Source organism: Caretta caretta, chromosome 14 (assembly GCF_965140235.1).
Source record: "Caretta caretta isolate rCarCar2 chromosome 14, rCarCar1.hap1, whole genome shotgun sequence".
Classification (NCBI taxonomy): Eukaryota; Metazoa; Chordata; order Testudines; family Cheloniidae; genus Caretta; species Caretta caretta.
In genome coordinates this window covers 47195642-47217728 of record NC_134219.1, presented here as the reverse complement: position 1 = coordinate 47217728, position 22087 = coordinate 47195642, and the positions used below count along the sequence as shown (strand labels likewise).

At 53.6% G+C, this 22087-nt stretch overlaps 2 protein-coding genes across 6 annotated transcripts in view; one reads left to right on the top strand and one right to left on the bottom strand.

Moving 5' to 3' along the window:
* The first annotated feature begins 3520 nt into the window (after nucleotides 1-3520).
* On the top strand, nucleotides 3521-15954 carry LOC125629581 (early activation antigen CD69). 2 transcript variants are annotated; one of them, XM_048834955.2, is made up of 6 exons: nucleotides 3525-3678; nucleotides 8940-9503; nucleotides 10245-10361; nucleotides 11759-11928; nucleotides 14233-14336; nucleotides 14577-15954. In XM_048834955.2, the coding sequence occupies exons 2-6, from the start codon at nucleotides 9317-9319 to the stop codon at nucleotides 14704-14706; spliced, it is 708 nt and encodes a 235-aa protein (XP_048690912.1). In that variant the 5' UTR covers nucleotides 3525-3678; nucleotides 8940-9316; the 3' UTR covers nucleotides 14707-15954. The 2 variants fall into 2 exon arrangements, with proteins under 2 accessions (XP_048690914.1, XP_048690912.1); XM_048834957.2 differs by lacking the exon at nucleotides 8940-9503 and having other exon boundaries at nucleotides 3521-3678.
* A 706-nt stretch (nucleotides 15955-16660) lies between these two features.
* LOC125629577 (killer cell lectin-like receptor subfamily B member 1B allele C) overlaps nucleotides 16661-22087 on the bottom strand; it is a 58479-nt gene continuing 53052 nt past the window's right edge. For 3 of the 4 annotated variants that reach the window (XM_048834936.2, XM_048834937.2, XM_048834938.2), the window contains 5 exons: nucleotides 20773-20991; nucleotides 19733-19887; nucleotides 19043-19155; nucleotides 18290-18418; nucleotides 16661-17540 (listed from right to left, as the gene is read on the bottom strand). In XM_048834936.2, the coding sequence (XP_048690893.2) occupies nucleotides 18295-18418; nucleotides 19043-19155; nucleotides 19733-19887; nucleotides 20773-20991 (611 nt within the window). In that variant the 3' untranslated portion in view covers nucleotides 16661-17540; nucleotides 18290-18294. The remainder of the gene's footprint in view (nucleotides 17541-18289; nucleotides 18419-19042; nucleotides 19156-19732; nucleotides 19888-20772; nucleotides 20992-22087) is intronic. The other variant, XM_075119590.1, reaches the window with a different exon arrangement.

Here is a 22087-nt window from a genome sequence, read left to right as displayed (position 1 = left end):
CATACCTTATTGACGCTAACCTCCCTCATACCTGGCTGGGCATTAAAGGCATGTATGGAAAACACATCTCTGGTTTCTCTCTCTCTAAAGGGAGCTCTGTAGCCCGTCCGGAGCTAATACAGATGACTGACTTGCTAGGAGCAGCCCCTACTAAGTACAAGGTGTCTGTGATGGGGCGGAGAGCCGGGTCGAGAGGAGAGGAAAGGGGACGGTCCTCATAGTGGAGGCTGAGAAGAAACGGGGTCAAAAGAAGAAAAGTGTCAGGACAGAACACCCCGCTACACGATCATGGTGTAAACACACTCCCAGAAGGTGATAGGGGGACACACTGACCCCTCTGAAAGATAAGGTCAGCATGATGGATACAGCTCTCTTAGCAAGCCAACACGTACAAGGTGAAGGTAGTTCCTGACCATCTCAGAGAGTGGTAACGAACCATGTCGGCGGGGCAACATGTAACTTGTTTGTATTGATGTATAAAGAAGGGTTTCAGAGAAGCGTGTCTTTGCCTGGCCAAGGGGGAAATGTAAAATCCCACCATTGACTGAGCCGAGGCCATTCTCATGGGCATCCATGTCCCAGTATCCCCATAAAGTCTGCCGGGTGTTATTATGGGGCTTCGTTGACAATAAACCCGGCTGGTAGCCTTCGCTACGGAACTGAGTCTGTGGTTTTTTTTGGGGCCATTGGATCGAGGTCTGCTGCGTACCCGTGCAGAGCTGGGACAGCACGCACTGAGAACACTCCTGCAGCCAATGACCGATTACGCCAAATGACAAATAAACGGAACCCGGACTTCATCCTCGCTTTAAATCTCCTGCTTTTTAAGCCAATCCGCTGATTTGGAGTTGGCTCAGTTCCAGCTGATCTGTGGGTGCTGAGCACATTGGCAAATCAGGCTAAAAGGGTGATACATTCGCAGACAGCAGCTGAATCAGTAACGTGAGATCCAGAGGGGGTTTTCATCCTGCTTTCGCTGCCAATATCAGCCCAGTTGTCTCTAAGGAGTCGTTACGGACACATCCAACCCGCAAAGCCTGTTGTTCCTGATCCCTGCTGAGACCTTGGGAGGGTTTGTTGTATTCACTGTGTCTATTTGACTACCACACAGCAGGGGAGCAACCAGTCCAGTTCATATAACTACACATTGTGCATTAGCAATGGAAGCTGGGATGTGGGGTGGGTAGGTGGGTTAGAGAGACCTAGGGGGGGAGGGAAGGTTTCTGTTGTGTTGTGTTGTGTTGGTTGGAGCTGCCGGTTGCCAGCTCAGAGGTGGCACATATAGGGTAACAAACTGCTCCCCAGCACAATTAGCCACTGGCAGCAAATACTGACATCCACCTATTAGCTATCCCTGGCTATTAGTGTTTGCTACCCCACACCTTTCTCCATCCCCTGGTCCAGGGCTAGGAACAGCGCTTAATTTGCACCACTTGTAACGCCGACAGATTCCCCCGTCGGCGGCAGCTGGGAACAAACCTGGGACGTCTGGAGCTTAAGGCATAAGCCTCTACTGGATGAGCTAAAAGACGCACCTCTCTTGGCCAAAGTTATAGCAGGCTCAACAATCGCTAGCTGGCCTAGCTGCCACAAGAGGGGGACAGAGGCCCACACCAAGCAGGCCTGGGTTACATATGGACGGGGAAAGGTACAAGGGAGAGCGACTGAATTAGTCCAAAGGAAAAGGTCTGCTGATGTAATTCAAGGACTGGGTTAAAATCATGCCTGGTCCACACAAAGTGTGACCCAAAGATGGTGTGTTGGAAACTAGGCCTAATTGGTGACCAAAATATCCCATGCCGCCCACCACGCCCCTGTGAGGGCCTTAATGAAAGAGACTTTGAAGCGAAAAATTGGCTCCTGGAGTGATCGACTGGCCTGACTGCCCCATCGTCTGCTGGGACCCCAGACCTTCTGCGTCCTACTGAGAGACGTCCTGCCCTGACCAGACCAGGCCAGAGAGAGGGACCCGGATAACATCGGCATTTTCTGCTGAATCCCAAACACCCCCCCGGGATGAAATGGGATCGGACTTTACCAGCAGCAACGGCAGCTCCAGCTCATCTCAACTAACTTCTTCTCTCTTCCCCCAAAGGACAATTGTTGCCATCTGTGATACCATCTAAGGGACTGTCTGACCAGGGGAGGGGCTTCCTTCTTTAAAAACTCTCTCCAGCGAAAGGGGACAAGGGGAGTTGGTACCATGGAGGACTTACTAGAGTTGATACTTTACATTCCAAAGGCTTGGACAGTTTTTCCTTCTTTGTCTTTATCTTTAATTAAAGGTTAGGAGGAGGATTTGTAGTGGGGGTTGCCATGGTCCTGAGCAAGCTGAAGTCTCCATGTACCAAACCTCAGACCTTGTTGGAAAGTGTCCAGAGCTGGGCAGTGACTGGGGCATGTTAACCCCGTTGGCCCATAGATTCCTTCTAAACCATACAACCTCACTCACCTCCTCCCCCTGGATACCCCTAATGTCCCAGTAGCAGGCTCATCAAAAGACGGGGGGGGGGGGGGGGGTGTGTGAAATCCGGATCCACTGAAGTCAAGGGAAAACTCTCACGGACGTCCATGGATTTCACTCAGGGAGTGTAAAGGTGCCTTAAACTTAAAATCACTTTAATTGCCCCTCCGCTCCCGCACCCCTGCACCCCGCACATGGATGGAGACACTGTGAATTAAGAGCTGCTCTACACTAGAAGAGTTATCCCGCTCTAAGTACCTTGTCTGGGGCTGTGAAATATTTTTAGCACAATAATTACACTGGTGAAGCCCTTGGTGTGGACAATGGGTTATACTGGTAATGGTGGATTAGCCACTGGGCCAACGGGGCCCGGGCCAATTGGGGGGCCCCCAGAAATATGGGTGCCCTGACCCGCTCTGCCCAGCACTCCTGCCAGTAGGGTTAGGGTGCAGTGGCCCCCACTCCCTGGCAGGAGCGCCAGGCGGGTGAGGGGTTGGGGGGGCAAGGCCCCGCACCCTGACCCTGCTCCCCAGCAGGGGTACTGGAGGGGGGTTGGAGGGGTCTCCATCTGCTCTGGCCCAGGGCCCCAAAAAACAGTGATCTGCCTCTGTATAAAGGTGCCCTGCACCTCTACAGGATATTCCCTCCCTGCCAGGGGATCTGGGTACCAATCTGAGCCCCTTTATCCAAGTACACCCCGGGGAGCCAACCAGGACGGTTAGGGCTGCAGGCCCCTGTAGTGCAGACAGGCCCCGAGTCCAGAGTGGCCCTCAGGTTTCAGCGCCCGGGGAAATCTGCCCCCAAGCTGTGTTGCACGGGGAGACTTTAGCCCGGCCTGACCTGCCTGCCTCAGTGAACCTGCAGTGCTCACTGGGCCAAAGAGTCTTTGGCTCGGGTCCCTGGGGCAGCTCAGCTTTCTGCCACCCGGGCATGTTTCTGTTTCTGAAAGACGTGTCAGGAAGTGGATTGTTTTTGATTTGAAATCCTCTCCAGGATGCAGTTTTAAAATTTCTTTTGTTTCAGCTTCTTGGAATATTTATGACTGACGCCCAGAGCAGGGAGGAGCTGTGGGGCCAGTGTATAACCCGCCTGCTACAGCAAGGGACCGACACAGGACTGTGAGTGTCTCACAGTTCAGCAAACCCTCCCTGATTGGAATTAACCCTTTCGCTGCTGTTGGTCCTCCTGCGGGGAGCTGCCTGGCTGCTGCCCAGGTGAGCAGAGAGCAGCAAGAGCTGGGGGGTGGGGTGGGGGGGGGAATATCTGCATGGGGAGCTCTCCTTGGGCTGCCTCCATTCTGTCTCTCCCCGGCTTTGTCCCCACGAATCCAGTTTAGCTCCCAGCTCAGTTGCCCCAGCGGGTCTCTGAGGGGCTGGTTGCAGGGGGCTCCTATGGGGCAGGGTGAGCGGGGGGGCAGATGCAATGCCCCTGGGCAGGCTGTAGTGAATGGCCTGGGATGTGTCCGCCCCGCAGAGCCAGGTGGGATCTGATTGCTTCACCCCACTGCAAAGCACCCGGATTTGTGCCCTGGGATCAGACCCTTGGTGCCAGCTCCATTGGATGCCTTTGCTGGGGCCGGAGCTGCCGGATTCACTCCCCGGGCTCCTGCCCCGATGCTCTGCCGCTGGCTGGCCCTGCAGATAGGGACCCTCCTGCAAACACCCTGGGCAGCAGCTGCTGCTTCTCTCCCTGCCAGAGCAGATCCACAGAGAGACCAGAGAGCGCTTGTCAGCTGCTTTGGCTGGACTCAAGTTACCGATTATTAAATTCATAGGCCCTGATTTTTCTTTTTGCTGGCGGGTGCTTTTGAAGAGGTTGTGTGTGTTTTGGGGGGCATTCTGCTAGTTTCGGGGGAGGCTATTTTCAGCATATGTATACATTTCTTTCATATTCTAGTTATTGGATGTGTCAGTCATTGGTATCTTTACTATTTGAATAAGGATTCAGTTGTTATTTTTAGCAACTACCTAATTACATTCTCATGAATTACAGTATATTAAGATCATTGCAGTCACCTAGAAGCTGTGTTCACTAATGTCCCAGTTTCAAGACATTATGTCTCCAGCCAGCAATCTTATTTACATCTAGTTCCCTGGTATGGTCTTGATGCACGTTCAGGACAGCTGCATTATCCATGAGAGAAGACTGGAGAGAATTTTTAAGTCTTCTGAAGCTAGAGAATGAGTTGGGGATGATAGAGGCACAGTGAGATGGATTCAATTTGCATATACTTCCAGAGTCCTGCAAATGATTCCAAGGTTTCTTTCTTGATGGGTAACAGCTAATTTAGACCCCATCATTCTGTATGTATAGTTGGGTTTATATTTTGCCATGTCATCGAATCATAGAAGATTAGGGTTGGAAGAGAGCTCAGGAGGTCATCTAATCCGACTCCCTGCTATAAGCAGGACCAATCCCAACTGAATTTGCATTACTTTGCATTTAACATTGAATTTCATCTGCCATTTAGTTGCCCAGTCACCCATGTTAGGGGGCTTATTCCTTCACCTGTTTACTTCCCTGGTCCTTCTCGCATGAACAGAGAGCAACAATACCCAAAGTCCAAAGGTGCAAACAATTCGATGTTTATTGGGCTGAACTTCCAGCAAGCATGATTCCAGTTTCCTTCCTTAGTGTCCCCCTTCCCAGCTCTGACACCACAGAGCCTTACCTGTGTCCCTGTTCCCATTCCCCACCCCCCTTAGCAAAACATGATTCCAATTCCCCTCCTAGCAAAGCACGATTCCAGTTTCCCCACCTCCATTCCCTGTTCCCATTCCTGCCCCCCTTACTTCCTGATTGACTGCAGACTATATAGTAAAACTTGAGTTCTGCTTAGCTATACCTTAACCAATCATTTTCCTGAAATTTAACTAACCAGTCCTAACATATTGTAACACGATTATTTAACCATTTTATATCCCACCACCTTAATTAGTTTACACCCAGCAAAATTAATTATCCAGCAGACAGAAACAATCACAGAACCAGACAGAGACCATGCAAATAAACAATAGCAAAGTGGGAACAATAATGACAAAACAATACAGAAGTGAGGATTTCACAACTACACCTATAAGGACATAAGGGTTTCCCAGCTGTGTCTATTGGTAAGTGAGTTCTTACCAGACAGAAAACTATCAAACTAAACGTCCTTTTACATCCTCTAGGCCCTTCCCTTTCTCTGGAGGTGATAGATCGGATCACCTTTCCAACAGCCCCAGATTGCCTTATTTCAATGTGACTGGTTTGGGATGTGAGGATGTGACCAGTCGCTTCCCAGCTTATGGCAGCCTCTGTTGCTTAGCCAAAGGCCTTAGCCTAAGAACAGGGCCTCAGACTGTCACAGTAAGAGAAGGACCTTACACTGGCAGACAGTGATTTTGATTCTTTCTTTTATACCTCTATAACTAGCCAAGTGACAAGAATACACCTAAATTCTTAGAGAAAAGGCCTTTACAGACAGGCCTGAATATCTATATCCTAACAACCCAGTTTTCAGAGATCCTTTCATAGCTCTTTGCAGTCTGCCTGGGTCTTAACTATCTTGAGTAGAATCATAGGACTGGAAGGGACCTCGAGAGGTCATCAAGTCCAGTCCCCTGCGCTCATGGCAGGACCAGCACCAGCTAGACCATCCCTGACAGGCGCTTGTCTAACCTGCTCTTAAAAATCTCCAATGATGGAGATTCCACAACCTCCCTAGGCAATTTGTTCCAGTGCTTAACCACCCTGACAGGAAGTTTTTCCTAATGTCCAGCCTAAACCCCCTTGCTGCCGTTTAAGCCCGTTGCTTCTTGTCCTATCCACAGAGGTTAAGGAGAACAATTTTTCTCCCTCCTCCTTGTAACAACCTTTTAGATACTTGAAAATGGCTATTGTGCCCCCTCTCTGTCTTCTCTCTTCTTGTATCAACTGCAAACGTTAGCACCTCACTGCTTACCCCTTTTTCCAGATCACTGATGCATTTTGCACAGTGCTGGTCCCAGTACAAGCCCCTCGCGGGGGGACACCTCTATTTACTCCTCTCCATTCTGAAAATGGACCATTTATTCCTGCCCTTTGTTTCCTACCTTTTAACCGGAGCGCCTGGCAATGCTTTCAGGATCATCAAACCTTCATTTCATTTAATGCCAAGACTTTTGCTATCTTTCTTAATCCCTCTGCCTCTGTTTCTAAACAAACTCCCTGCCCCCGGGGCAGAACCTGTTCGCAGCCCAGAGCTCATGAGAGCTCTGCCTCCATGGTGCTGAGCACCCCGCTACTTCTCTTCCATAGCACCCAGGGAGTCACATCGGTGATTGAATTGCTGCCCCAGCTTGTGGGTGCGTTTGTGCGTGAGCGGCGGGTGTGTGTAGGTGCGTTGGCTATGTGAGTCTGTCAGGGTGTCATATATCATACGATCTGCCAGCCCCACTGTGTAAGCTGGGTCCTGTGAGCAGCCGGGGACAAATGCCCACTGGGGCAGATGGTGTTGGGAGGAAGGCGGGCAGGGCTGATCCTATAATTGTGCAGGGGGAGCGACATAGGAGAGGGTGGGGGGCAGCTCTAGACAGAAGCTGTGCAGTGGCAGAGACTAAGATCTAAGCCGAGAATGCTGCGTTCCTTATTCTGCAAGTTTCTTGCTGACTGGTGGAAAAAAGTGACTCTAGGGTGTGTCTACACAGCAGTGAGCCCAGCTCAGACTCAGGTTTGAGACCGCGCCCCTTTTTGTCCACACACAGATCAGTCTGACTCCGGTCAAGTCAGGTCCTAGCATCCTGCTGGGGCGAGTCTGAGCCTGCGTCCTGGTGTGACTCCAGTCCGAGCTCTGCCATTTTGCAGTGTGGACACAGCTCAAGCTGCAGACCCATCAGAAGGTCTGTGCGGTGCGGTGCGGACCATTAGCACAGCTGAGAGGCCCCGGGCCAGCAATCGTATGCCTAGGTTTGCAGTGCAGTGTGGATGCTCACGCGTGGGCTCGGACGCAAGTGGCCACAAACCCGGGTCCCACAGAGCTGGCTTGACCATGCCGTGGAGATGTAGCCCTAGTGATTCACTGGCACCAGCCCAGGCCAGGTGTAGTTGCCAGTGGGTTGGTGATGATGCAAGTGTCTAACAGAGAGGGGAGAATCCTAATCCGGTGGCATTTTATACCCCACTAGGCAGGGGGCAGAGATGTTACAAGGTGCCGGGCAGGGGAGACTCCGAATCCCTGTACGAGCACAGGAGACTCTTACCGGGGTGCATTTTCTGTCTCCCGGATTCCTGCCCTTGTAGCATTTTATGACACACAATGGGACTATGGGGCAATGCCCAGCTGGCTGAGGTAGCCGTTACCCCCCTCCCCCATAGCTCTGCTAATACCCTAGAGGAGCTGTGAGAGGAGGGGGCTGTTTGTTTAGCTGCCTTTTATTGTTTCATTGATGGAGCTGTTTATTGCCTGACTGGAATGACTTTTCATTTCCACTCAGGGGCAGGTGTCATTTTGCAGCAGCTCTCCTGAAACCACGCCCCTGACTTGAAAAGGCGGCAGATTCAAATCTAATGAAATACGTTTTCACCCAAGGCACAGCTGGCCTGTGGAACTCACTGCCACAAGATCTCCTTGGTCAATCTCCTTTTCTAAATCCTGCCAAACTCTTGACATTTATAGATATAGTGGGACTGTCCAGAGTTATAAACATCAATATTACAAAATAACCTGGAGTGGGAAGGGCTCTAAACCCTCCTGGGCAAGGTATAAGCTCCAGCTTCTAACCAATGGGGGTGAGGGAGGAATCTGTCCCCGGGGCAGGTTATTCCATCACCGTCCAGTACAGGGGTGTCCTGCCCCTCCCGCTGAAGCAGCTGGTGCTGGCTGGTGTTGGAGATGGGGTGCCCCCTTCAGATCTGCTCAGTAACAGCTCTGCTGCGGCCATAGGGTGCAGCTGGGACTGTCTGTCTGCTGCTGTTCTCCCAGGCCCTGTCCCACCAGGGGTGCAGGGACTTCCTGGGGCATCCCCCAAGGGCAGAAAGAGGGAACTGTCCCCGGCCCCCCGTGCAAAATTCCAGGCACTGCAATTAAACCATAACGACTTCTTGTAAACTATTTGCATAAGGGGAAGTGATCATTCCTGCCAGTTCAGGTGTGGCTGTAACAGACATATACACAGACCTCACCCATCAGAGCTGGGGGTCAGAACCCATTGACTGCAGTGCAGCGATGGCTAATTTCACCAGCTGGGGATCTAGGTTCAGTGATTTCAATGGAGCTGCCCCAATTCACACCATCAGATCTGGCCCCACTCTCTCTACATGGAACTGACCCCGCTCCGGCGCATGTCTCCATGGGTTTGTCGAGTGCTTTGGGATCCTTCAGATGACAATCGCTGTAGAGAAACCCGGGCAGTCCTCGCTCTGCCAGCTCTAACTGCCCCTGCTGTGCAGGGCTGTGGCTGGGCAGATAAAACCCCGACACAAGCCAGCCAGAGTAACCCGACAATTCTCTCCACAGGCAAACCTCGAACCCAGACCCTACAGAAACCAGTAAGAGGAAACAGAACCAGGATGATTCTGTGACCTGGAATTGATTTGGTCAGCACCTGCTAAGGCCTAGTTGACCCTGGGGATAAAAGCCGTGCCAAGGATACCTTTGAAACAGTTCATTCGAACACAGCTCGGGCCCAGCCTGGCTGGTCGGGGTCTTCAGGTAAAACTCACAATCCAATTGTATTTGAAAGGAGTTTTTCCTGATCACCCCACGTAGCCAAACCGCACCTGAGCTGTAATCCAGTGAGCTGCTTTGAAGATCTCCTTACGAAGGGCTCTGCCGGCACCGCCAGACCCACTGTGAACAGGGCCGTAGTTACCACTGGCTGCAGAAAGGTGAACATGCCCCCTGTTTTGGAGTCCGCAATTCTTTCGGAGACAGAAAAGATGTGGAACGGGTTGTATCCTGCTGAGAAGATAAAGCCAAATCCACTCCTGGCTTCCCATGTAACCCAAATGAAACCAAACGGAACAACTCATGTGACCATCCCACCAAAGGATGGAGAGAGCAGCAAAATTTATCCTACAGGTACAGCTGCCTCTTTGGGATCTTCTTACACTTTAACTCAGGAGGGCCTTTATCTCCCTTTAGTGGCTGGTCCATGTAAAATACACTTAAATTAGCCACGGCCTTCAATGTACTGCAGCTTTTAGCTCTGTGTCCAGAGATCCCTGCTTCAGTCCCTGCATAGTCACCCCACCTCCTCCATCAGTGCGAGACAGGCTGGTCAAATGTCCATCAACGTCTTCTGGGTGGAAAATGCTTTTTTGAACTAGACAGATTTTTCCCCACAACTCTTTTTGCTCAGAAGGTTTCTGGGTTTCAAATGGAAACAAAGCCAATCTTCATTTCTAATGGGAAGGGTTTTTTTTGGCGGGGGAGGGGGGAATTTTGTGTTTGAAGTAGGAAAAGAATCCCTTTTTGATTTAAAATGTTGGGGTCTGTCCCCCCCCCCCATTCTCTCCCCTTTTAGATAAACACTTTCACTGGAAACAGTTTGAAAATGCAGGGGGAAACTCCGAAAACCTCCAGTTGAAACCCCTGTTTTTCTGATTTTATTTTTATTTTTAAGTTGAAAGGACTCCCCCCCACCCCCCATTTGGAATGAAAATTTTCACTTCATGCTCTCTAAATTTCTCTCTATATATTTGAAAATACCACCCCCCCTTTTTTTTTAAGCCAGCTCCAGCTGGTGCTGCTGATCAGTGCAGGGCCCATTTCTCCCTGCTCTAGCCGCCCCGTGAGCCTTAATGGCTGTTTCTATTACAGGTTTGCTCTCTAGGTGGAAATCACAGGCACGTCGCTGGGCAGTTCTGAACATGGTTCTTGTTCCCATCCTGACCATCACTGTCATCACCCTCATCGTCGCCCTCATCGCCCTGTCAGGTGAGCGTGGAGCCTGCACTGGCCCCGTCTCTGTGTCTTACACTCCGTGCTGGAAATCTCACAACACCCCCCAACTTCTCCCCTCTCCCCCCCTCCCCCCACAGCCCACCCCTGCTTCAACAGTCACATCAGACTCTGCTGAGCCCGGGGTGTTTCTGTGGGGTCTCTCCCCCCTCACCCACCATAGTCCAGCTCCCACTGGCTGTTGGCTCGCTCTGCCATGTCACCCAAACACACCTGGTTACCCAGGGCTATGAGTCACCGTGTTACCCCCCTGTCTCCAGCAGGGAGACACCTGTCTCCATCTTTTCCCAGCTGGCTGTCAGCTCCCTAACCCCACCAGCCTCTCAGCCTCGCAAGCCCTCTCCTCCCGGCTAGGCCAGCCCTGGCTTTACCTTGTAGATAACAATAGCTGCACCCCAACCCCTGTGTCCCTTTGCAGCGTGCCCCTGTGACCTCCAGCCCTGGCACCCAGATCCTCTGCCCCAAAGGTGCAGCATGCCCGTATTTACCAGTTTTACTATAAACCACCGCTCCTGTGAGCTCCCTTGTGAGCATGGCTAATAAACAGGAGAGGTTTGTTCAGGAAAGAAAAACGATTTAACTAGAAACGAGAGAACGAGGTGGGCACAAATGATAACAACACAAAACACGAACCTGGGTCCACACTCACCTTTCCTGTCTCATGAAGCCGCTTTCCCCCCAAGTCCAGCGTCTTGCCGAGCTGGCCGGCTTCACGGGCACCTAGATCCAAGCCTTCATGGAAACCCCCCCTGCTCCCCCTCAGTGAAAGGATCCAGAGGGTCTTTTCCTCTCCTCTGGTAGATTCAAACTGAGAGACAACAGCACCTCCTGGTGTCTGGTTGCGTCTATTCTATACCTAGCATCTCACCTGTGGGTGTCCAGGGGGTAACAGCTCCACCTGGCGGCTGATTATAATTATCTCATCGATTGGTTGGTACCACGGGAGGCCTCACCACTGGCCTTTTTTCAGAGCACGGTTTTGTGCCCACGACACACGGCTCCGGGATTGCTTCCCCCGCAGACCAGCCCTGCCATGCAGAAGCCGAAGTGCCCGACATGCGGGTGCAATCACCGGCACCGGCTGTGCCTGCGGTTAACTGCAAGGGGGCAAAACTGGGGCACAGCAAAGGAGACCAGGGCTGGAAACGTGGCTCCAAATTCACAGCCGGTGTCGCTGTGGAGGGTGCTGGTGGAGGGCGCTGGCCTCTCCCTGTTGTAAAGGGGAACGTGTCCCGGCACAAGACCAGCTTCCCCTGGTGTGCGTGCACGGTGTTCCATGGTGTGGTGTCGCTGGGGGGGCGGGTTCCCTTGGAGGGAGACCACTACAGAGGGAGACGGGCAGATCTCTCACCCTGCTACTTTCTCATCTCCAGCAAGGAAATCTGAGCCGTGTCCAGCTGGTCCTGCCTGCCCGGACGGCTGGCTCGGGTACCTGGGGAAGTGTTACTATTTCTCAGAGACTGAAGGAAACTGGACCTACAGCCAGAACAACTGCTCAGCACTCGGTGCCTCCCTGGCCGTGATCGACACCCAGCAGGAAATGGTGAGCCCCAGATTCTGGGCTGCACAGGGTGGGGGTGGCAAAGGCGGCTTTCTGCTGGGTTTGTCCTGGGGCTGTCAGGGCCCCAGATGCTGCTTGAATTTAGGGCAACTTCTCACATCCCAGAATAGCCAGAGTACAGAGTGCTCCACCCACTCTCCATCCTCCCCGTTCACTAGGGATTGAGTCGGAGCAGTGTGGGGCTAATGTGCTGACCTCCAGGGGAGTTCCCAGTGGGGGAATCTAGATGCTTTCCAGCCCCTTTTATGTGACAGGAGCAGCATTGCCAACCCAGGCATTTAAAAATCAGCAGTCAGGACCCCCAAAACCATGAGATTGACTGAAAAATAACAGCTGCCAGGGCTTCTAATTTGTTTTCTGGTGTTGTAGCTTTTAGGGGGTCACATTTTCAAGTTTATCTCTGCAACCATGAGAGTTAGAAACTTATGAAAGATGAGAGTCTCTTGTAATCACCTGACTCCGGGAGCTGGGGTGTTAAGAAAAGCACCAAACAGCATGAGACTCTCAGTAAAATCAAGGGATTTGGTCAGCATGTAGGAGTGGTAAAGGCCTGGAGTGCAGCTGAGAGCAGAGCCAGATGGCTGCTAACTACCGGAGCTGGTTGAAAATCAGAATTTCCAGCCTATGGGAAATGTAGGATAAAAATAAATGTCAAAATATTGGAATCGGGACAAGAAGCTGAAATGACTCAACTTTTAACTTTCCTGTCAGTTCCAGAAATATGTGACAATGTCTGGTTTTGACGTTTGATCAAACCAACTTCTTTTGACACTCACAGATCAGAACAGTTTGATTTGTCAAAGCAAATCAAAACATTTTGTTTCAGCCTGGTTCATAGAATCATAGAATCATAGAATATCAGGGTTGGAAGGGACCCCAGAAGGTCATCTAGTCCAACCCCCTGCTCGAAGCAGGACCAATTCCCAGTTATATCATCCCAGCCAGGGCTTTGTCAAGCCTGACCTTAAAAACCTCTAAGGAAGGAGATTCTACCACCTCCCTAGGTAACGCATTCCAGTGTTTCACCACCCTCTTAGTGAAAAAGTTTTTCCTAATATCCAACCTAAACCTCCCCCACTGCAACTTGAGACCATTACTCCTCGTTCTGTCATCTGCTACCATTGAGAACAGTCTAGAGCCATCCTCTTTGGAACCCCCTTTCAGGTAGTTGAAAGCAGCTATCAAATCTCCCCTCATTCTTCTCTTCTGCAGGCTAAACAATCCCAGCTCCCTCAGCCTCTCCTCATAAGTCATGTGTTCCAGACCCCTAATCATTTTTGTTGCCCTTCGCTGGACTCTCTCCAATTTATCCACATCCTTCTTGTAGTGTGGGGCCCAAAACTGGACACAGTACTCCAGATGAGGCCTCACCAATGTCGAATAGAGGGGAACGATCACGTCCCTCGATCTGCTCGCTATGCCCCTACTTATACATCCCAAAATGCCATTGGCCTTCTTGGCAACAAGGGCACACTGCTGACTCATTGAACAGCATTGAACAGCACCTGTGGTTCCTCATGCGAGTTGTCCTTTGGGTGCCTTCTGCCCCCTTTTGTGCATTGAGATCCCGGGTTGGACTACATCACCCATGATGCCCAGCAGTGGCTCAGCCAATAGGGAAACCATGGTGCTTTATGGGAGATGTAGTCTAGGGGGAACCAGCCCATAGTAGAGGGAGGTGGAGGTGTGAGGCCCAACTATAATTCCCACAAGGCACCCTGGTAGCTCAGCTGGCTACAGACTAATGCTGAACTGACCCAAAACACAATAATTGCTCAGTGGAAATGGAAAAAATTCAGCGAAATTTACTTTTGGAAAAATTCATTTTTGCAGGAAACACATTTTCTGTCACAGAATATTTTGATGGAAAAGCTCCAGCCAGCTCTACTAAGCGCACTAGACTAGTTGCAAAAAGAAAAGGCACCTTAGAGACTAACAAATTTATCTGAGCATGAGCTTTCGTGAGCTACAGCTCACTTCAAATAAATTGGTTAGTCTCTAAGGTGCCACGAGTCCTCCTTTTCTTTTTGCGAATACAGACGAACACGGCTGTTACTCTGAAACTAGACTAGTCTTAGCACAATGTCCACACATGGACTGACTTCCCCGTAGCTCATGGAGCGGATGGGTGCTGCCTTCGAGTCTGGATTGTCATGTCTTGGTGTCGAATTCCCAGCCTGGACCCCCTGCCCAGCGCCCCGTGTCGTAGCTCAGAGAATCAAGTGCAGGTTGTAGGGGCCCAGAAATGGTGTGTGACGCATACTTACTTTTATTTTTCTAACAAAGGATTTCATGATGCGCTATAAAGACATCCCCAACTATTGGATCGGCCTCCGGAGGGACCTGAACCAGACCTGGAAATGGGTCAGTGGCACCAAATTCAGCAACTGGTGAGTCCCTCTGAGTTCTGTTCACTCAGTGAATGATGCAGCTCACATTTAAAACGGAAGACAGGCCCTGTGGTTAGGGCCTGGGGCTGTGATTTAGGAAATCTGGTTCAATTCCTGGTTTCACCCCAGGTTTGCTGTGACCTTGGGGAAAATGGCTTGGAGCCAGATTATGGCTGCTAGTGGAGGCTGCTTTCAAAGTTTTGTTCGATTTCTGATTATTTTTATTTGTTGCTGTTGCAGGTTTATAATAGCAGGAGAAGGGTTGTGTGCTTTTCTGAACAGTGGCGATATTTCCAGTTCAGGCTGCTCCAGGGAGGGACGCTGGATCTGCAGCAAACCAGTGGAGAAAACAGAAGGCAGAGCACAGTGACAGTGACCTGGATGAGGCTGGGCCTTGTCCTTTTAACGGGGCTGTCCCAAGCTGCCTCAGCAAGTGGGGGACTGGATGGGGCTGGCGAAGGGGGACAGCCCCAGCAGCAAGGAAGAGAGACGGTCGCTGAAAGACAGCGTATAGCTCCTCCCCTTGGAGCCTCTGGCACCCATTGGCCCATTTGGGAATGTGGGGTGCTCCAGGGATTTAACAGGGAGACCACATAATGTGCGTCTTTTATGGCTCCATTCCAGCAGCCCCACCCTGAATTAGGGGCGAGACTCCGTGGCCCTCCCAGGCTGAGGGCAGCCCCTGTGTTCAGGTTTAATAACATTTGGAGCCTGCAGCTTAAAAACCAGGCGTAGGAGCCTGAGAAGAGCTGAGCGATCTGGCCAGGGGAATGAAGGGGCTGGGGTGAACCCCTGCAGCCTGGCGGAAGGACCCCTGATCTCCTGCTGTAAGGCGAGAAGGGCTGGTTTGCAGGCCCTGCTGCGAGAGCATGAAGAGAAGCAGCGAACAGGAGGGGATGTGAACCGCTGCTCCCAACCCTGTAGGGAAACTGAGGCAACAGCTGCATCCTGCCAACAGGGGAGTCCCCACAAGGACTAATAAACTGAGGACAATCCCTTCCATCTGTCATTCTCTCCTATCTAATGCCTGCCTTTATACCACACTCTTCACTATAATGTCCTGCCTTGTGTATGTCCCAGTGCTATAGCTGGAAAAACAAGAGCACCCCAACAATCGGACAGATGGAATACACTATAGCCATAAGACAGGACATGGCAGTTGTTTGTACTTCACAAGCAGTAGGGTGTGAAAAATTGGCAGCAAATCCTGCTGGGAGAGGAAACGGGTATAAAAGCCAAGGGCCCCGTCTATGGCACAGAGACAGAATCTTTTGACTAGGAAATTGGAAGGGGAACAGCCAAACCTGCAGCGTCCCTCCTCTCAGAGACCCAGGGCAGGAGCCGGAGACGAGCAGTGGCTGGACTGATCTGCCAGAGACTGTCTCTGGAGGTGTTGTGGCCCCTGCAGCCATGGGGGAAGGACTCAAACTCCTGCTGTAAGGCGAGAAGGGCTGGTTTGCAGGCCCTGCTGCGAGGGCTGCAGGAGCGTGAAGAGGCACCGCGGACAAGAGGATTGCTGGCACGTGCTAGGATAGACTCTGTGTGTGTGTGTGTGTACATGTACGACATTTTTATAATAATAAACCAGCTCCCAGAAGGGACATTTTTATTTTGTAAACCTTAAATCCTCATGTGAATGGCTCCTCCCACCCCAACAGGGAAACTGAGGCAGCAGCTGCATCCTGCCAAGAGGGCTGTGAGTGCCCCTCCCACCAAGTGTGTGTGTGTGTCTCTCTCTCCTTTTTCTGCCCGATCCTCTTCATCTTTCCCTCTGCCTGCCAAGGGGTGATGTTCTCTAGGGGAAGGGCTCTCCACTCACTAGGGGAAGGGCTTTTCCCTGGACTCTGCCTAGAAAGGGCAGGGCTCAGCCTGACGTCTCTGCCCTGGGAAGGAACTTGTCTGTCATGAGCACAGTGGAATGTGTGTGTGTGTGAGAGAGAGACATCAAAGAGCTGAGCTGTTCTCTGTCTAGCCATACACAATCCCCAGGAACCATTACTGATAGACAAACTGCAGACAATTACACATGAACCCACACCACCATGCTAAGCATCAAGTATGACACCAGTGGTTAGAGGCTCCAACTGAGATCAGGGCCCCGTTGTGCCGGGCGTTGCCCAGACACACAGCGAGAGACAGTCCCTGCCCCAGCTGAGATCAGGACTATATTGTGGTCCCTTCACCATCTGAACAGACAGGACAGACAAAGGGTGGGAGAGGAAACTGAGGCACAGATTGGGCAAGTGACTTGTCTAAAGTCACATAACACGTCAAAGCCATGGTTCGAGTCGCTCTGTGGCCCATCAACAATAAACACACCCAGCTTTCGCACGGTTTAACAGAAACCTTTAATGTCCCCATGATCATGATGATCCCTAGCTCCGATCTCGAGCTTTGCATCTGTAGATCTCAAAGTGCTTCATGCAGGAAGGTCAATATCAATATCCCCATTTCGCAGATGGGGAAAGTGAAGCACAAGGGCGATGTTTACACGGCAGTTGGACACCTGCGCCTGGCTCATGCCACCTAACCCGGGCTCGAGCGAAGGAGCGGTTTAACTGCAGGGTAGATGCTGGGGCTCTGGTTGGAGGCCACACCGTCTCCCTCTTGTGACAGCACCTTCAGCATGTTGCCTTCGTCCAGCTCCAGGACCAAACCCTGAACGGGCCAGCGCTCGCCAGCCCTGTCTCTTCCGCGGACCGGACAAGCTCTGTCCTGTTGCACTCACAAGCCCAGTTGTCTCGGGGGCGGCTCCTAAAGACACTTGGGTCTGTTTGGAAGGTCAGCTCTCAGCCTGGCCAGCCGCCCTGCCCTCCAGCTTTGCCAGGCCATCTCCTCCTGGGCTGCTGGGCCACGGGGTAACAGGGCGTTCGTTAGCCCCCAGCCGTCCCCGTAGTGCCCCCCTCACTGCCATGGAGCACCCCAATCCGGCTCCTCTGACAGAGACAGTGACCCCGGAGAGCGTCAAATAATGCACAGGGAAAGGTTCCATTTGGGATCGGGGTTGGGGGCACTGATCTACTTAAAGGTGCCCTAAGGAGGTAGCAAGTGGACAGCACATCCACACAGAAACCTCTGAAGCTGAGACCCCATCGTTAGTGACAGGAGTTAACGATCCGTTAGGGCAGGATGGGCAGAGGTGCGTCAGGTCACAGGCTGGACGGGAGCAGTGGGTGCGCCGGGGAAGAGAGCGGAGAGCGGAACCTGGCAGAGAGGTGAAAGGAAATGAATCGGGTGAAATCCAGGGGAAAGCCCAGATCCCCAGCTGGGGTCAATCAGTTCTGCTCCACTGGACACTGAATTGGGGCTGATTTACGTGACCTGGGGCAGACTCTTCTCTCCCAGTCCTGTGGGGGGTGAGGGATAAATTGCCCCAGGGCTCTGCAGAGCCTGATACCTGCAGCCCAAGCCCTGCCAGCCAGCGCTGGGCGAGGGGGAGGGGCTGGGAGCCAGGACTCCTGGGTTCCATTCCCAGCACTGGGCGACGGGGAGGGGCTGGGAGCCAGGACTCCTGGGTTCCATTCCCAGCGCTGGCGAGGGGGAGGGGCTGGGAGCCAGGACTCCTGGGTTCCATTCCCAGCACTGGGCGAGGGGGAGGGGCTGGGAGCCAGGACTCCTGGGTTCTATTCCCAGTGCTGGGCGAGGGGGAGGGGCTGGGAGCCAGGACTCCTGGGTTCTATTCCCAAGGCTGGGCGAGGGGGAGGGGCTGGGAGCCAGGACTCCTGGGTTCCATTCCCAGCGCTGGGCGACGGGAAGGGGCTGGGAGCCAGGACTCCTGGGTTCTATTCCCAGTGCTGGGCGAGGGGGCGGGGCTGGGAGCCAGGACTCCTGGGTTCCATTTCCCACTTTGCCATCAATTCTCGGTGTAATTTGGGCAGGTCAGTGTCTGCCGTGTGGTTTCCCCTCGTGTGACACGGGGATAACGGTGCCGCGCTCTGAGGTCTCCCCCGTACCCTGCTCAGAGCGGGACGGCGTCTCGCTGGCAAATCGACTGAAATGCAGAGCTGCAGGTGTCAGAACCAATCCGATTTCTGTTCACCATCCCACAGCTGTTCCCCTCAGCCTGGCCTGACACCGGGAGCCTGCGGGACAGAGGAGAGGGGCCCTGTCAGCGCGTGTGGGTCCATCACACGCAGTCGGTAGCGGCTCTTCCCTGTTCCAACGGGATCCGCAGCCGTCGTCTCCTCCAGCTCTGCCCTGGGGGCTGCCCCCACTCCCCACTGTCAGGGCCCTGGCCAGGGTCTCGAACGGCCTCTCCCTGCCCAGAGCCCAGGGATCTGCTCCAGCCTCCTCCTCCCCGCTGGGCTAGACCCTGTCCATCTCCCTCCCCTGCTCCGCGTCCCCTCCCCACCGGGCTGGGCCGACGCTGCCCCCTCCTGATCCCCTCCTGCCTCTCTGGCGGCTCTGTGTCTCCCCCTCCCCCCTGCCCCATTGTCTGGGGGATCCCCAGGGCTCTGGCCTGGCCCCTTTGCTCTTCTCCCTCCACACCCCAACTCTGGGAGACGTCCCCCGCCCCCAGGGCTCCAGCTTCACCTCCTCTGGGGGCCGGGGGGGGGAATAGAAGGGTCTTTGTCGTCACCTTACACTGAAAATGACTTCCCCCAAAGTCCTGACCTTCCCCCAAACATCCCCTCCCCCCATCTCTGTCCCCGGCCCCTGCTGCCCACGGAGGGGAGGGAAAGGGTTTGACTCAAGGAATCACTCACAGGGTCTGATCCAGCGGGGAGCCGTCCAGCCAGGTCCAGGCCTTCTCCGGGGAGGGGCGGGACAGTCCGACCCAGAACTGATACGTGCCTCGTGTCAGGGGCTGGAGGGACGCCTGCAGGGAGTGTGGGACAGGCAGCTGGGGACCAGAACCTGCTCTCGGCTCTTTTCTTGCAAATCCAAGTTCTCAACAACTTTAGCCCCAGAACTACTGTCTGGCTGTCCACCTATCCCTGTACACACCTATCCATCCCCACGCATACCTGTCCATCTCGCCAAGTATTCCCCATGTAGACTCTTCTGTCCACCCAGCCCCACACCTACCCCCTCTCTCTGTAGCCCTCAAGCCTCATAACTCTCTCTCTCTCACACACACACACACACACACTCAGCCCCTCTCTCCAGCTGAGTTGTGTTGGGCACATCCCAGAAGGGGGAGGGTACCGGTAGCTTTAATCCACCATTGTCAGTCCCTGATCTCAGGGCTGGTGATTTAGGCTGAGATTTGTCGTAGCTGCCTAGGGGATTTGGACACCCTGATATTAACAATTAATGGGAATGGGGTGTCCAAGTCCTTTAGGCAGCATTGACAATCCTAGATCTACCATGTAGCATATACGAGTCCTCGGACTCTCTACCCAGGGCCCAGGCCTGCAGGGGCAGCTCCCGCAGGATGTTACCGTCCCCTTTACCAGCTCCGCCTTGTCCCGGATCACCAGCAGCTGGGAGCCCCTCGCTGAGCAGTCGGAGCGGCTCTCACTCCACGTTTTACTTCCACTGCCGACCCAGTAGCACTTGTCCCCATGCAGCTGCCAGTCCGTGGGGCAGAGTTTGCACCCGGAGCCCCCTGCAGAGAGACAGGATTCATTAATGCTCTGAGCCCTCTGGGCCTCATTCCCGGCTACTCCCTTCCTGCGACTGGGGCTGGGATGGGGATAAAATGGGTTTGAATCCCCTTTGTGCTCCCTGAAATCTGGGGTTAGGCCGGGCCTTGCCTGGCTCCTGGCGTCAGTTAGAGCAGCCTCGGGGCTGCTCTGCCTTATCCATTGCTCCCATATGGGCCCTGGGGAGCAGAGAATACCCATAGTGCACTGCCACCCACGCCAATCTGCTCCCTACTTTGGGGGTTGGGAACAGAGTGTGTGAGGGGCTCTTACTCCAGTCCCACCCTAGGCAGGGAGGTCTCCAGGGCAGAGGAGACCTCATGGGGCTATTTGCATTCATTTTAAGGCTACATTATTCTGCCAGAGTGGCCTAGAAGGGGCTTAGGACAACTGAAGATGCGGTGGGGGCTGGTTAGTGGAAATCTAACAGGATATGGGAGGGGAGGTGGTAACTGGGGAGCACAGGAGAGAAGGTGGGATCCCAGGGATGGCTGGCAATGGGAGGGGGTGAGTCCATGAGACCGTCTCTCTGCTGGGATCTGTCCCTGCTCTGCAAACATTTGGCCATCCTGGTATTAGATTATTTTAAGACCCCCCCTTGAGCAGTACCGGGCATGGCCACTAGATGTCGCTCTCCCCCACGCCCCAGAGCCCCCACACCCAGTCCCAGCTGAGGCAGGTCCATTCCTCGCCTGGCACCCAGCGGGGCTGGTGGCTAGATCGGTGCAGCCAGCAGGGGGCGGCGTGTCCCTGCCCTGCAGGATCCCCACGGGCTGGGACGGCAGCTGGGTTTCCACTGGCCGTGCCCAGGGCGGAGGGCGGCTCAGAGACACACGAGCTGGGGTTACCTGCTGGGCCGGGCTGGGCCGGGGGGCACAGCTGGGATCGGAAACGCTCCAGGCGGGCGCTGCATTCTGCCATGCTGCGGTCTGCACTCCCAGGGGGTGTCGCTGTATCTCTGCTCCCAGCTCCCTCGCTCCCAGGGGGTGTCGCTGTATCTCTGCACCCGGCTCCGTCGCTCCCAGGGGATGCCAGGGTCCGTCCCTTCTCGGACATCAAGTGGGAAACTGCAAAGCGGCGTCGGTGGGAGTGAGGTGGCGGGTCAATGTGATGGGGAGTTGCTGGGGAAAAGCACCGGCTGAGACACAGGGCCTGGCCCAAAGCCCACTCAGCCCCACCTTCATTGACTCCCATGGGCTTCAGAACAGCCCCAAAGGGCCACAGTCCAAAAGAGTGGCTTGGGATTGAAAATCAGTGGGAGCTGGATGCCTAAATCCCTTGGGCCTCTTTGCAAACCCACCTCATCTTTGCATCTAAGTTATCCAGCCCCCATCAAAGCAGTATCAAAACACCTCAGAGTCTTTGCTAGATTTTGCCTCCCAGTCGCACCCTGTGAGGCAGGGCACGGGGCTGTTATCCCCATTGTACAGGTGGGGAAACTGAGGCACAGAGCTCTTCACAGTGGTGTGGACCAGCCTGGGTTCCGAGCCGGGACAGGCCACCTCAGCCGCCCCTCTGGGGCTGCAGGTTCAATACAGTGTAGCCCTCCTCACTGTGCGTCCTGCCCTGGAGAGAGGAGGGTCCAGGAGCCACGTGGGCGGGGGTGTGAGATCGCACAGGAAGCCGAGACTCTGGGCTGAAGCTGTGTGGGAGTCAGGGCCGGGGTCACAGCGTCCGGCGTCAGGGGCTCTCTGCTGCTGTGGAAGTTGGCTCAGTGAAAACAGGCCTCCCAGAAGCCTCCCCCTCCAATGCAGCCACCCAGAGGGGCGCAACCTGTCTGTTGCGGAGTTTATCTGACCCCTGTCACTTGCTGTCTCTGTCCTTCACCCACATTCCCTATGAAGAAGGGGAGGATCATGGGGACAGATTGTTCAAGGGGTTTAGGCACTTAAAGCTGCAAAGAGACTCCGAGTGGGGTTTTCAGAAGCACCTAGGCCCAGATCCTCAACAGGATTTAGGTGCCTAACTCCTGTGGGTGTTGGGCACCTAAATACATTTGAGAATGTGGGCCCTAGGAGCCCAATTCCCATTGACTTCAATAGGCATTAGTCACCGAGTGGGTTGTTTTTAGGCACCTAGATGCAGTGTTAGGTACTTATAAACTCCTGTGGAATTCCAGCCTTAAGGGACCAGCCCAGGGTCACACGGGGAATCAGTGGCAGA

Bases quoted from the DNA above. Each gene is read 5' to 3' on its own strand.
- LOC125629581 (XM_048834955.2), top strand. From the start codon at position 9,317: ATGCCCCCTGTTTTGGAGTCCGCAATTCTTTCGGAGACAGAAAAGATG. The intron at 10,362-11,758 runs GTGAGCGTGGAG...TCTCATCTCCAG, and splicing joins CGCCCTCATCGCCCTGTCAG to CAAGGAAATCTGAGCCGTGT. The intron at 11,929-14,232 runs GTGAGCCCCAGA...TTTCTAACAAAG, and splicing joins TCGACACCCAGCAGGAAATG to GATTTCATGATGCGCTATAA.